This window comes from Myripristis murdjan, chromosome 18 (assembly GCF_902150065.1).
Source record: "Myripristis murdjan chromosome 18, fMyrMur1.1, whole genome shotgun sequence".
In the NCBI taxonomy this organism is placed as follows: domain Eukaryota; kingdom Metazoa; phylum Chordata; class Actinopteri; order Holocentriformes; family Holocentridae; genus Myripristis; species Myripristis murdjan.
The window spans coordinates 8,764,498-8,780,373 of NC_043997.1; the positions used below are offsets into that span (position 1 = coordinate 8,764,498).

At 42.2% G+C, this 15,876-nt stretch overlaps 1 protein-coding gene across 4 annotated transcripts in view; it reads right to left on the bottom strand.

Moving 5' to 3' along the window:
• The window catches only part of dysf (dysferlin, limb girdle muscular dystrophy 2B (autosomal recessive)), a 133,854-nt gene that overhangs the window by 17,144 nt on the left and 100,834 nt on the right, over positions 1-15,876 (bottom strand). For all 4 annotated transcript variants that reach the window (XM_030075602.1, XM_030075600.1, XM_030075603.1 and 1 more), the window contains 5 exons: positions 9,973-10,101; positions 9,171-9,326; positions 7,711-7,802; positions 4,631-4,801; positions 1,871-2,013 (listed from right to left, as the gene is read on the bottom strand). In XM_030075602.1, the coding sequence (XP_029931462.1) occupies positions 1,871-2,013; positions 4,631-4,801; positions 7,711-7,802; positions 9,171-9,326; positions 9,973-10,101 (691 nt within the window). The remainder of the gene's footprint in view (positions 1-1,870; positions 2,014-4,630; positions 4,802-7,710; positions 7,803-9,170; positions 9,327-9,972; positions 10,102-15,876) is intronic.

Consider the following 15,876-nt stretch of genomic DNA (forward strand, 5'->3'; position numbering starts at 1 on the left):
ATTGGCTAAGGGACTGTAGACCATTGTCAATCCATCTCCTCCGTGCCGTGTCTCCTGTACAGTACAGAATGCGTTCATTCTATAATACTGGACTTATTTTTCTATGAAGGTTTGAACTTTGAGAGTTTAAACAAGAGAGAAAAGTGAGAAAATGTTAATGCCTGTCTGAGAAAAGTGTATAAAGTGTGTAGTGAGGGGTTTTACAGCCTTAAAACATCTAGAATAATTGTACAGAATAAAGCTGACTACTTCGCGGATTTTGCCTATTGCGGGTTATTTTTAGAACGTAACTCCCGCGATTAACGAGAGACCACTGCACATCCTTATCAATCTCAGAATGTTCTCCTGAAAACACTAACCAAAGTAAGTTAAAATGGCTTTACTGGTTGGGGGATATCAAAGTAAAATCATACAAAGAAGGTGAGGAGAACACCGATCGGTTGGAGGAGGCAAACAAAGTGGGACGTTGTGATTCCTGGTATCGGCAATAAATACCAAGTCAAATTGCATACATACATTTAATCAAAATGTAATCAAATTAAACAACAAGTTTACCATAGGAAAAGAAAATTGGTTGTCATGGTAGTGATAAAAAACAAACTGTATTTACAAAAAAAAAAAAAAAAAAAAAGTCTGAGGTCTATTTCTTCAACGAGACCTGGATAAACCAAAGTGTCAAACTTGAAAATCCAAAAAGTCTCTCTCTGAGGTGATCAATAAATCAATTAATTCAATACCCTTCAATCTCTGGGGCTGTCGTTGACATTATGGCTTATGCCACGTCCCGCTTTGTTTGACTCCTCTTTCTTTCTTTCTTTCTTTTCTTAGTTTTTCAAAGCCTTTTTTTTGCGACGGCCTCGTTGGTCGCTGTTTTAGCCGAGCAGGAGCCTCGGATCAATACTGAGGTGATCGGTAAAACGCCTGATCGCCTGTAAGTAGAGCCGAGGTCTCAAACGTGTCCTTCAAGCTTCAATCTGGCAAAGATGGAGTGGAGAGTCTGCAGGGGGAGGAAGGAAGGAGAGGGGGATGAAGAAGTGGAAGGAAGGAAGGAAGAAAAAGGAGGAGTGAGAAATGGAGGAGGAGAACAGAGAGAAAGGGAGTGTGATAAAAAAACGAGAGGCTTGAAAATGAGGGAGGGAAGGGAGTGTAAAAGGAGAGGAAGGAGAGAGAAGAAAGAGAAGAAAAGGTAAGAGAGGAAAGGAAAGAATAGAGAGAGGGAGAGAGAGAGAGAGTTGGGTGGAGTGGAGTTCGGTGCAGAGTGATATATTTGCTGTGAATTTACTGAATGTGTCAGAACCACTGCGCGTTTACACAGCTCACACACACGCACACACACACACACACACACACACACACTCAATCTTTCCGCTCGCTCGCACCCAGCCGGAATCGACACAGAACGCCAACCTAATCCCACACACACACACACACACACACTTTAAGGGCCGCATGACGTATGACACACACACTCACACGTACTGTAATAGCGACACGCAAATACACTTCATACACAAATTTAACACACACACACACACACGCTGATGATGATACATCTGCACAGCGTGTGTGTGTTTTCATTAATCTAACTCTGTTTTAATGATGGAAGGTCTGATGGCAAGCTGCGTCAATTAGCTCTGCACTGAAGGGCGTGTGTGTGTGTGTGTGTGTGTGTGTGTGTGTGTGTGTGTGTTCAGTGGCGCCGACGCCCTAATCTGACTGCCCTCCACTTGACACTTTTGAGTCTTTCTTTTTCTCTCCTTTGGCTGACTTTCGGTTTTTCATCCAGAGTGAATTCATTGGTCCATTGCTCGCGCACACGCACACACACACACACACACACACACACACGGTCACACACACAATGGCTCACCGAGGTCGGCGGCAGTGTAATCATGCCCTCTGAAGTAGACCCGGTCATGTTTGTAGACGGGTCGTCTCAGGTTCTGCCGGTCACACACTCTGGTCAGCAGCTGGCTCGGCTTCAGCTGGTCCCTCCACTGGTTCACCCCCGAGCTGAGGGCGAGAGACACAGAGAGAGAGAGGGAGAGAGAGAGAGAGAGAGAGAGAGAGAGAGCTGACTGGTTAAGCTCAAAGAGAGAGAGAGAGAGAGAGAGAGATCTGTGTGTTTTGATGATTAATTCCCACTGTAATCACACACCTTGTAGTGTAATATCAAACCAATCAAATCCATTGAATTCAGTTATACTCAGAGGTGGAAGTAACTAATTACATTTACTCATGTTACTGTAATTGAGTAGCTTTTTTGTGTACTTTTACTTTTTTGAGTATTTTAAGTCAGTTCTTTTACTTTTATTCACGTACATTTTTGCACTTCACTGGATTTTAAATCAGGTCCATTACAGAGAATAAATGATCAGTGCCAGACTGAGGAACCTTTCACAATAAAAGCTAGGGTCAGCAGAGATGAGAAGAGGGCCCCTGCCTCTACTTTGTTGGTTCTACTTTTTGCTATTTCCCAATTTCACAATAAAAGCTGCACAATGAAAAACTGCAGCGAGGACCATTTAGACTCGACTGGCAAAAAAATGTGGAATAAATGTTGGAAAAAAATGGAAATATATCAAAGAGTTGAGAACCATGTAGACTCAACCATCATGTCATGTGTCGGTTGAGTCTACAGGGTCCTCGCTTCAGTTTTAGTGTAATGCCCCTTTAAAAGCATGTGGTGTGCAGCGTGTTCTCTCCTCCTTTTCTAACTGCATGGAAAAGATCCCAGCTAACACAGTTACTGTTTGGAAAAAGGAGCTCAGTCACTTTTACTGCCAGGACATTTGACATGAGACACTTTGGACTTTTACTGCAGGAGATTTTTACTGCACTACTTCTACTTCTACTGCAGTCACATACCAGCAGAGGAACAGTACTTCTACTTCTACTGCAGTCACACACCAGCAGAGGAACAGTACTTCTACTTCTACTGCAGTCACATACCAGCAGAGGAACAGTACTTCTACTTCTACTGCAGTCAGATACCAGCAGAGGAACAGTACTTCTACTTCTACTGCAGTCACATACCAGTAAAGGAACAGTACTTCTACTTCTACTGCAGTCAGATACCAGCAGAGGAACAGTACTTCTACTTGTACTGCAGTCAGATACCAGCAGAGGAACAGTACTTCTACTTCTACTTCTACTGCAGTCAGATACCAGCAGAGTGACAGTACTTCTACTTCTACTGCAGTCAGATACCAGCAGAGGAACACTAGTTCTACTTCTACTGCAGTGAAATACCAGCAGAGGAACAGTACTTCTACTGCAGTCAGATACCAGCAGAGGAACAGCACTTCTACTTCTACTGCAGTCACATACCAGCAGAGGAACAGTACTTCTACTTCTACTGCAGTCACATACCAGCAGAGGAACAGTACTTCTACTTCTACTGCAGTCACATACCAGCAGAGGAACAGTACTTCTACTTCTACTGCAGTCAAATACCAGCAGAGGAACAGTACTTCTACTTCTACTGCAGTCAGATACCAGCAGAGGAACAGTACTTCTACTTCTACTGCAGTCAAATACCAGCAGAGGAACAGTACTTCTACTTCTACTGCAGTCAACTACCAGCAGAGGAACAGTACTTCTACTTCTACTGCAGTCACATACCAGCAGAGGAACAGTACTTCTACTTCTACTGCAGTCAGATACCAGCAGAGTGACAGTACTTCTACTTCTACTGCAGTCACATACCAGCAGAGGAACAGTACTTCTACTTCTACTGCAGTCAGATACCAGCAGAGGAACAGTACTTCTACTTCTACTGCAGTCAGATACCAGCAGAGGAACAGTACTTCTACTTCTACTGCAGTCACATACCAGCAGAGGAACAGTACTTCTACTTCTACTGCAGTCAAATACCAGCAGAGTGACAGTACTTCTACCGGAGGAGCAGTTTGTAGTACTCTTTCCACCACTGATAGTATCTGAGTGGGTTTTTGTGCAAAGTGTGTCAATGTGCGATGTGCTTTAATTAAATTTGGGTGTAATTTATTTTTTGTTCAATCATGTGTCCGTTATCACTATCATTATCGTTATTAGTAGTAGTATCTGTGCTTGTTTTATACACAGACTTTTATTTTCATAACTGGAGTGTCAGAGAAAAATGTACATTATTGTTTTTGTTATTATTATTTACATTTTTTTTTTCCTGAAGTAAAACTGAGACTGTGTCAAGATGCCAAGTTCAGTGACAAGAGGAGAGGATTATGAATGTCTGCACAATATGACGAATGATGAAAGGAATGGGGCGACGGCAAACATATTTTTCTTATTTTTCTTGTGTTGCGTTGGAAATGTGGATGCACGTCATTGAGGAAAGAAATAAAAAACTCAAAGCAATCTTTAAAAATGTAAAACACTCTTCCCTAGTGTTCATGCAGCAGCTGTATAATATGATGTGTCATTCTTTATTTCATTACTACTATTATATTCTCTGCTGCTGCCATGTCCTTACCCCCTCAAGGATCAACAGTTATTCTAATCCTATAAATAATATACAAACAAGTAGTTTACGGTCATGATAGGAGACAATCAATGAATGTGGAGAACCCAACCTTGCACCGCACACACACACACACACACGCACAGCAGGAGGCGGCAGGTGTGTACTCACAGGCAGTAGGTCTGCGGCAGGCCACAGCGGGCGGCGTACTTGGACAGGAAGCGGTTCTCCAGGTCGATGACCGTCTCCCCGATCTTCTCGTCCTTGGTCAGCATGTCGTAGTCGTACAGCATCACCCGCAGGTCCTTCTCCAGAGGCAGGCAGCAGGTCAGCTCAAACAACCTGGAGGAAAGACCAAAGTCACTTTCACACACGACGACGACGACCGGCAGCTTCCACTACGGCTGTCGAGGCTTTTTTACAAACCAAATACAAACCACGTCTGACACATTCATGGAGGGTCACTGGAGAATCAGCTGTGCGCAAATAATCTCTCAATCTGGAACAACACTGCAAAAAGTCAAAATCTTACCAAGATTATTTGTCTTATTTCAAGTCAAAAATGTCTTATTCCTAGTCAAAATATCTCATTACACTTAAAATAAGACATGATCACCTCAGAAGTAACTTGTTTTTAGACAATTGTCTCTTGTTTCAAGTGAAAATTTGCTTGTTTCATTGCCAAAATTTGTTTCTTGTTTCTAGCTAATTTTCACTTATTTCAAGTGAGTTTTCACTTTTTCCACTGTCAAATTTTGCCAATGAAACAAGCAAATTTTCACTTGTTTCAAGTGAATTTTCACTTGAAACAAGTGAAAATTGTCTAAAAACAATTTACTTCTGAGGTGATCATGTCTTATTTTAAGTGTAATGAGATATTTTGACTAGAAATAAGACATTTTTGACTTGAAATAAGACAAATATTCTTGGTAAGATTTTGCGTTTTTGCAGTGAAGCAGCTTATGGTTAAACACGCTTGTCGGAGCGTGCCTGTAGGCTACATCCATGGTGCCATCCCATTGGTCCGATGGGCCCGTTATTCTTAAAACCCCAATCGTCCAAAAAATGTCCCAATGGATCTAGAGCCTATTACTCCGATGGCCCGTTATCCTTAAAAACAAACGCCCATCGCTCTGAAAATACACACTCTGGAGTTGTTGAAGTTCAGTGTCTGCCGGGTTTTGCATCCACGCCTGTTTACCCTAACCTTAACTTGAGGAAACCCCCAGCCTAAACCAAATTTTAGCAGTGAGCAAAGCAAACTATTGGGGTTTCAGGAATAATGTGTGTGTGTGTGTGTATATTCAGGATAAAAAGCACAATTTCTGTTAAATCGACTGCATTTCTATAGCGCTTCTCTAGCCTACTGACCTCTCAAAGTGCTTTACAATGTTTGCCTCACATTCACCTATACACACACACATTCACACACTGATGGCAGAGGCTACCATGCAAGGAGCCAAGCTGTCCATCAGGAGCGGTGAGGGCTTCATTGTCTTGCTCAAGGACACTTGGACACACTCTGGAGGGGCTGGGGATCGAACCGGGAACCAACCGATTACCAGACGACCGCTCTACCTCCTGAGCCTCGCCGCCCCCTGTCCTGCTTTGCTCTAGTCTATTGTATTCTACTCTGGTTTACTCTATTTATTTTGTTTTTCTCTGTTCTATTTTCCCTCTGTTGTATTCCATGCATGATTCCTATTCCATTCTATGATTTTAACTTTGCTGCAGTTCATGTTTATTAACAGGAATCCCAGTAATTTCAGGCCAGCTCACACACAGCTCAGTTCAGTCCCATTACCTATTCTAGTCTAGTCTACTCTATTCATTCTTTGTTAAACACACACTGGCTTCATCTTGAGATCCAGAAGAGAGAATCTGAAACAAACTTTGGCGTGACATGATGTAATGTGACGGGACGGGACAGGACGGGACGTGACGTTGGCATGGTGTGTGACGTACTGTATTTTAGTGTTAATGAGTTTTAAACTGGACTGCAGTGTGGACATCTTTGAATTCCTCAGTTCTCTTGTAGTTCGGGAGAGACAGTCTGAGGTGTGCATTCTGTTGCCTCCAGACGGTCACTCTATACTGTCTGATGTGTGCTGCACCTCTGCTCTACTCTCTGTCCTGTCACTGGGTTTGGTGTGAGTGTAGCGACCCCTACTGGTGTGGAAAAAAAATTATGAGAAAGAGAGAGAGAGAGAAAGAGAGAGAGAGAAAGAGGACTGAAGGTAAGGACTGGAAAAGAGAATAATCAAGGCAGGATGAGAAGTGCTTCGAACTGACCACTGAAGCTGCTGCATTCAATAAAATAGTCGACATGTGACAAAAGCAATGTTGTTGATCTTACTGTTTACTTTAAGATGCAGTTTGTGTCGTTTTCATGAGAAATAATGCCTTAGTTTCAGTCTTAGTGATGTTTCTGGGAAAGACAAGGGAAAATCCACCCATTAGAATTGCATGACACCTCATGAGCCTTTAAAATCAGGACATCGTCTTGGTGCACAGAAAGTGATGTGTTTTGCATATCAGGTAATCAGGAATATTACCCTGCAATTTGTGGGCTTCTTTGTACCATAGTAGGTACAGCACAGCAGCTCTGCCATTCAGAAATAAATAATCGGGTGCTTGGAAAGTCTCCAAATGAAACAGGGCAGTGATAAGAACGCAATAAAATAGGAATACTGTAAATATTGGTTGTGGCTTTACTCAATGGAAAGACCTAAAGGAGGTGCAAGTCATCAAAAATGATCCAGCAGCAGCTTTGAGATTAGCCAGCTCTGTATTCTGAAATTTTTGACTACTGTCAGTCATTATGATAAGTGTGAATTTTGGCCGTGGCTACATGTCTTCAGTTACTAAATGGATAACTGAGTCTGTAGACACTGGAGGAATTTGGGGAGTTGGAAGCAAAAATCACTGAGCAGTCACTATTTGTGGTCACAAGCACAAAAGTTAGAGTGCAGAGTTACAGATACAAAAACAAAATGCAAAAAAAAAGAAAAATGATTGAATACTCGTTCACCTAAAAGTGTAAGAACTGCTTCTTCACTGGAAAAGAAAATCAGGTCATTTATATTACACATATTAATGTCTAAATCTGAAATATTATTTCCAGATAAGAAACGGCATTCTTTAGATTAAAATTATAGAGCGAGAGAGAGAGAGAGAGACCAAGTGTGAGACAAGCAGAGAAAGAGAGAGAGGAGACAGACAGACAGACAGATTAAAGGGACATTGCGTACTTTCCAAAAACAGGGTCCAGTGTACAGGGGATGTAGTTGTCATGGTCATTGATAGTCTTTTTCCCCAAGGTGATCTTCACATAGGGGTCACACTGAAAACACACAAGATGCATGGAATACTTAGTCATTTTCTATTAATTTCCTACAGGGCGGATTTGGCAGTGAAACATTTTCATTATAGTTTGTGCCTGCAGAGCGTAAAATATTAATTCCAGGTGTCCAATGTGTCACAGTTCTCTGCAACTTTTATCTGACTGACAAAGTAAATTAACAAAATAATAAAAGTGGAGGCTGAGGTTAAGAGATGAGCTACAAAGGAATGTCATAGTTTTTTTTTTTTTTTCAACCCTGTCACAGTGACCCATCAATCTGCTTCTGAGGGCTTCCAACCAACATGTGTTCTTCCTTTCATTCACTTGTTCATTCATTTACTCTACGTTCCCTCAGCTCTATGCTCTGTCAACTCTATGTTCCATCAGCTCCATGTTCCCTCAGCTCTATGTTCCCTCAGCTCTATGTTCTGTCAACTCTATGTTCCCTCAGCTCTATGTTCCCTCAGCTCTATGTTCTGTCAACTCTATGTTCCCTCAGCTCCATGTTCCCTCAGCTCTATGTTCCCTCAACTCTATGTTCTGTCAACTCTGTGTTTCCTGAGGTCCATGTTCCCTCAGCTCAATGTTCCTTCAGCTCCATGTTCCCTCAGTTCTATGTTCCCTCAGCTCTATGTTCCTTCTGCTCTATGTTCTGTCAACTCTATGTTACTTTTGCTCTATGTTCCTTCAGTTCTATGTTCCTTTTGCTCTATGTTCCCTCAGCTCTATATTCCTTCAGCTCCATGTTCCTTCAGCTCTATATTCCTTCAGCTCTATGTTCCTTCAGCTCCATGTTCCCTTAGCTCCATGTTCCCTCAGCTCTATGTTCCCTCAGCTTTATGTTCCTTCTGCTTTATGTTCCTTCAGCTCTATGTTCCATGTTCCTTCAGCTCCATGTTCCCTCAGGTCTATGTTCCTTCTAATCTATGTTCCTTCATCTCTATGTTCCTTGAGCTCCATGTTCCCTCCGCTCTGTGTTCCCTCAGCTCTATGTTCCCTCAGTTCTATGTTTCTTCAGCTCTATGCTCAGTTTGATCAGTTTTATGTTCCCTCAACTCTAAACGGTCCATACTCTTGACCAAATGTTTGTGTCCATCATTGTGATCAGTGCATGTATAGTGAGACAAAAATTTCATTAAAATGTTTTCTATAAAATAAAAAATGCTGACTTGTTTATACAAAGTAGCGAAAAGTTTTAACAAAATATTATCTTGTTAGAACCACCTTAACCTTGGGATGATCTCCACTTATTCATCCCTTTCTGTGCTTTCCTTTCTGCTGGGTTAAAATCCTTTCTACTGCACGACTTTCACCAGACTGTGATCTATTGATCCTCCCCTGATCCCCTCATCCTCACCGACCCCATACCTTGCCGTTGGTGTCTTTGGGCTGCAGTCCGCTGGCCTGGATTATGTAGATGCGGACCAGACACTCTTCGATGCCGTTGGGCGGCAGCTGCCTGAACTGCCTGGGTGGACGAGGGGCGGAGGGGTCATCCGGCAGGGTGTAGATCTTAAACATACCCTGATGCCCCAAAGAAGAAGGGGGAGGGAGGGAGGAGAGAGGGGTGAGAAAGAAAAGTTGTTGTTTGACATTTAAAGAAACCAGCAAAATTGAATTGTCCTCCTTGGGAACGGATAGATACACTTTGCTGGTGTTCTTTGGCAGAAAATAGTTCCCAAAGAAACTCTTTACTCTTGAGGGCTGTGGATTATGTTGGGTATCTGTGTCACTGTTTTTGGAAAGAGCTGTTATTGTTGAGTTTTTCACTTTTTTTTTTTTTTTTTTTTTTTACAGTTTGAGCTCCATTAAAAAAAAAAACCCACCCAGCTCCATTTTATTAGGGTGAAGGAACACAGACTGGAAACTTCACCAAATCACACAGAAACTATCTGGATGGACAGGCAGCACAAGAAGGGAGTGGGAACTTTTTTTTTTTTTTTTCATATTTTGTTGGAACTTTTCCTTTAATGGAGATGAACAGAACCAGGGTGAGCTGAATTAAAATGAAAGGAATTACAGTCGATTACACTGAACTGAGCTGGACGGCAGCCAAGTGAAATCAGATGAAATGTCAAGAAAGAGAAGAACGGAGTGGGAAAAAAACAAACAGAAGAGGATATAATAGAAGAGAAGAGAAGAGAAGAGAAGAGGAGAAGAGGGCTTTAACCTTGAATTCTCCCACCACTGAAGGATCCTCCCCTTCGTCCTGAGTTTTCCCTCTGTACAGTTTGAACGTCTGACAGAAATCTGAGAGACCCGCGAAGGCCTCGACCTTCTCCAACTCCCTGTCATACACCTGGAGGAGGAAGAAGAGGAGGAGGAGGAGGAGGAGAGAGGAGAGGAGAGACTTAAATTGATCGTTTCATGTGCTTTATTGCTTTGGCAGCATTGTTTTCAACCTTCATGCCAATAAAACTCGTTAAATTGAAATTGAGAGGAGCGGACAGGAGAGGAGAGCGAGTTTCCACCGTGTGTGTGTGTCTGTGTGTGTCTGTGTGTGTGTGTCAATGTTATTGGTCTATTTGGCTGATGATTCATTTCAACAACAACACGGTGTTTACGAGAATGGCACGGAGCTGCGGATTTTATCTTTCTCTGGGGTAACACACACTCTCTCTCACACACACACAGTGGTATTTGCGTCAGAGACATCTTTATTTTTAACACCCTTTATCAGGTTGCCAACGTAACACACACTCACACACGTACACGCAGACAGACACACACACTCACACATACACAAACTATCCTATATGGCATCATAGCTGAGTATTGGCCAGTGTAATTCCACTGGTATTGGATTAAAACCAGAGCCAAAAGCTACTCAACACTATATTACACTCACACTGTAGGGACGCTGGCAGGAGACAGTGTGTGTGTGTGTGTGTGTGTGTGTGTGAGTGTGTCTGTGCGTATCTGGGCAGGGACCTCCATGTGTCAGAAGCACAAAAAGATTCATTTGTTTTCATTAGTGATGTTTGTTTACATCGGTGACACACACACACACACACACACACACACACACACACACACACACATACACAAAGACACATTGGCCTGGATTTGTAGGCACATCAAGACATAAGCATGCACACACACAAACACACCATGCACACAAACACACACTTGCATTAAACCCTAATTGTCTGGCATTCCCTCATTCTTTCCTGCTCGCTCTCTCTCTCTCTCTCTCTCTCTCTCTCTCTCTCTCTCTCTCTCTCTCTCTCTCTCTCTCTCTCTCTCCCTCTCTCTCTCTCTCATTCGGAGGAGCGACAGTTTTGCGGGGACTTGTTGAAAGGCGAACTTTGAGAGGCTGGAAACTGTGCTTCACTTCAACACACACCGACCAAACCTACAGTGCTATCAAAGAGGGGGAGGAGGAGGGGGAGGAGGAGGGGGAGGAGGAGGGTGAGGATGAGGAGGGTGCACTGGGGCAAAAATGGAAAATGGAAACAGTAGCTCACCGAGTGACTTCAGTAGCGAAAACTTACCTAACCTGGAGTCCGGGGAGAGATAACCAGGGAAGGGAGAGGAAGGGGGGGGGGAATGGAGGTTATAAAAAGAGGACAGAGGTTATGAGGATAGAGGGGTGAGGAGAAAAGGAGGAGGAGAGGGGGGATTATGAGGCAAACAAGAGAGGAAAAGGTTTATTGTGGAGGAAAAGGGGAGTGATGGATTATTACAAGGATTATTATAAGGGAGAAAGGGGGAAGGAAAAAGACCTGATAAGGGAAAACGGGTGAGGGAGAGGGTTATTATAGAAGGGAAAAAAGGGGGGAGGAGGGTTATTACAGAGGGAAAAAGGGGGGAGGAGGGTTATTACAGAGGGAAAAAGGGGGAGGAAGGTTATTATAGAAGGAAAAAGGGGGGAGGAGGGTTATTATAGAGGGAAAAAAGGGGGGAGAAGGGTTATTATAAAGGGAAAAAGGGGGAGGAGGGTTATTATAGAGGGAAAAGGGGGGAGGAGGGTTATTATAGAGGGAAAAGGGGGAAGAAGGTTATTATAGAGGAAAAAAGGAGGAAGAAGGTTATTATAGAGGGAAAAAGGGGAGGAGGGTATTATAAAGGGAAAAAGGGGGAGGAGAGTTATTATAGAGGGAAAAGGGGGGAGGAGGGTTATTATAGAGGGAAAAAGGGGTGAGAAGGGTTATTATAAAGGGAAAAAGGGGGAGGAGGGTTATTATAGAGGGAAAAGGGGGGAAGAAGGTTATTATTGAGGGGAAAAGGGGGAGGAGGGTTATTATAGAGGGAAAAAGGGGGAGGAGGGTTATTATAGAGGGAAAAGGGGGAAGAAGGTTATTATAAAGGGAAAAAGGGGGAGGAGGGTTATTATAGAGGGAAAAAGGGGGAGATGGGTTATTATAGAGGGAAAAAGGGGGAGGAGGGTTATTATAGAGGGAAAAGGGGGGAAGAAGGTTATTATTGAGGGGAAAAGGGGGAGGAGGGTTATTATAGAGGGAAAAAGGGGGAGGAGGGTTATTATAAAGGAAAAATGGGGGGAGGAGGGTTATTATAGAGGGAAAAGGGGGAAGAAGGTTATTATTGAGGGGAAAAGGGGGAGGAGAGTTATTATAGAGGGAAAAAGGGGGAGGAAGGTTATTATAGAGGGAAACAGGGGGGAAGAAGGTTATTATAGAGGGGAAAAGGAGGGAGGAGGGTTATTACAAGAGGGAAATGGGGAGGAAAAGGAGGAGATTATTATGAGGAAAAAGGCGGGAGGACAAAGATTAGGTGCTTCAATAACGATTTCTATTAACCATCACTAATAAATGGTAAACTGATAGTTAATTAAATTTTGTAAAGTAACTTAAGTAAAGCACTTATTAACAGTTTATTGTTGAATGCATTATGACAGTTTATACACTATATTAAGTATTTATAACATTACACAGATGGATGGGACAGATATTTTATAACACTTTGTTAATGGGTAATAACTGATTTGTAAACCATCTATAAACATTATTGATGAAGCTATTATAAAGTTGTAACTGATGTTGATAATAACAAATAACAACAATAATAATAATAATCATGTAGCGCATCTTTTAACGTTATTTGGATGGCCTATAATAAAGTTAGCAGCTATGTTCTTTAACAAATTATTACGATCATCAGTTGCAATTTTATAATAGCCATCAAAACCAAGTTTATAGATGGTTTACAATACAATTATTACATATTAAAAAGTGTAAATAAAATAAAGTGTCTGATCCATCTATCTATGTAATGTTTGTTGCAAAACGATTCCTTAACAGTTTACAAATCACTAGATAATCATTAACAAATAATTTAAACTGTGTATAAAATATTAATTTCTGCAACAAAAAGCTGTTAAAAAAATAGTCTACTGTATCATAAGAAAAATTAATTATCATTTAATTATCATTTCTTTGTTTGTTAACTGTAAAATAACTATTAACTTTTAAGTTTATTAGTTCAATTTACCATTTATGACCCTAACCCTCGTCCTGTTTCTTGTTTTGTCGTCTCTTTTTTATTTTTTTAAAAGAACTAAAGAACTTCATTAGCCCGGTTTTAAGACGCACCAGACCTCAAATCTAAAATGCCACCAAGGTTTCTCAGCTGCGGTCGTGTGAGTGAGCTCAGATTTCCCGCTGAATGAGATCTGTCTTCGTTTTGGGGCGGAGACGATGTCAGTCTCGTCTTTGTTGAACTTTAATTTCAGTTTTTAATGACTCCTGACTGTGAATCCAATTGGCCCTGAGGGATATTAAACTTTTACTCTACTATCCGGGTGGAGAGGGGTGAGAGAACAGACATGGCATGGAGATTTGTTGGAAAAGAGACGAGGGTAGAGGTGAAGAAGGGGATGAGAGAGAGAGAGAGAGAGAACTGATGAAGAGGATGATGTAAATGAAAGAGAGGTGCGGAAAAAGCGGTTCATTTCAGTGCTGGAGCACCAAACCCACTACCAAGGGAGAGGGGAGAAGGTTTAGACAAAGCAGTGACGTGTGTGTGTGTGTGTGTGTGTGTGTGTGTGCATCTGTGTGTGTGTGCAGCAATGCAGATAACTCAACATGTACCTCTGACACTCACCATGCCTCGTCTGCAGCTGCAAAACACACCGAGCGAATGTTTAAAGCTGCATGTGGCGGGATATTCATGTAAAAACACACCCGACTTTTCTGCATAAATCACAAAGGAAATACTCGTCGCGCTCAGAGGTGACGACAAAATGAAAAATGACTTTCTTTTTTTCACCTTGTTAGGTAATTCCTCATTTCATAATGCACACCTATTCAACGATAAATGCCCAAAACACAAAAAGTCCCATTCTTTTTATTTAGTGGAAAGTCGTGTATCTTTAAAGCAATTTTTTTTTTTTACGAGCACCATTACAGATGTATTTTTGGTTGTTTAGCTGATCAGCCAGGATCAGCACTTTTTTTTTTTTTAATCTGGAGTTTGTGACTGCTCAAGCATATGCAGACAGCATTTTTCAGCTTTTGAAAACATTTCAAAAGGTCCTTATCTGCTTTATGTCCCATGTTGCCAGCAGAAATACAGTGAATCCTGAAAGCACAAGGCCATTGAAATACTGTTTCCTCGTGACTTTAAGAGAAATTAATCACTGAATATTTGTTTTGATTGTGGTCTTAAAGTATTTTTTTTTATACATAACAAGAATACTGATCACATTTAATGCTTTTGTGATGATGCTAAACTACCTTGTAGCCTCCAATTAAACATAAATGATGCAGTTAAGTCCATGTTGGTGTGCACCTCACACAGTTTCACACATATTGCACCTGCAGAGCCTTCCCATCACACATCAGCACTATGGAGACACTCTGTCTTAAACATGTGCTCTTCAACAGGAATTAGTGCCCAAAGAAACCCGAGGAACATGGAGTTTGTGTCTGTGTCATGTAAATTTATGATGGTTTGAGCTCCACAAAACAAAACGAATCCTGTCCCATTGTATTGTGGTAAAGAGAGGAAAAAGTGGAAACGTCACCAAATCACACAGAAACCATCTGGATGGATAGACTGCACTATGGGGTTTAGAGTGGGAAAATAAAATTAAACACTTTTATTTACATATCTTACTACCTGGTCATGCCTATCCTTTGGTGAATGCTTTAGGGACCGCAAGGTGACCACTGGAGTCGAGAGGATGATGCAAGCAAAAGACTCGTCTGGAAACACTGGCTCACTGCAGGACTCACAAGCACCAAACCCACTACCAGGGGAGAGGTGGGAGGTGGGGGAGGCGGGGGGGAGGAGGAAAGAGAGAGGGGCTCCAAGTGATGGAGGAAGAGGTGAACTGAGGCTCAACAAGGGTGGAAACAGTGTCTCACTTGACTGTGACAGTAGCGAGTCTAACCAAACCCAATATCTAGGGAGAGAGGGAGGGAGGGAGGAGAAGGGAGAGGGGGGAGAGATGGAGCTGGTGGAGAAGAGAGGAGAGGAGAGGAGAGGTGAGGAGAGGGGTGAGCCAAGCATGGAAACTGTGTCTCATTTTACTGAAGGCAAGCGAGGAGGAGGAGGAGGAGAAGGAGGTGACAGTGTAAACATGTCGGGGGGGAGAGAGGGGTGAAGACAGGGGTGAAGAGGGAGACGCTGGAAAGAGAAGAGGGAGATTTTCAGGTGAGGTAACCCAGCCTCCGGCGGCCATGTTGGCCTTGAGCGGCTGATTGTAAGGCGACGGCCTGGACGGCTCGACAGAACTGAACAGAAACGGCTGTCAAACTTTAAAAAAAAAGTCTTTCGACGTAATTTTTCTCAAACTGAAACGAGCCCAAATATGTTCCTGTGATCATACTTCACCTCAAAAAAAGAGTGTCTCATGTCTAAATGATTAAGGAGCAGCTATTTCCAAAGATACACATTTTTCATCAGCATGACAAAGAATTGGCTTTGTTTTTGACATTATTATCACTGACATGGACAACGCTGGTCACACAGGCTACGTAACATTAAATATGAAAAACGACCTCAGCAAAGGAAGTTTCCAGTGAAGTTTTATCGCTCTCAGATTTTACCTCAGAGTGTTATAGACTAGAGATGAAGAAAAGGCTAAAAATAACTGGTTTTACTTTTAAAT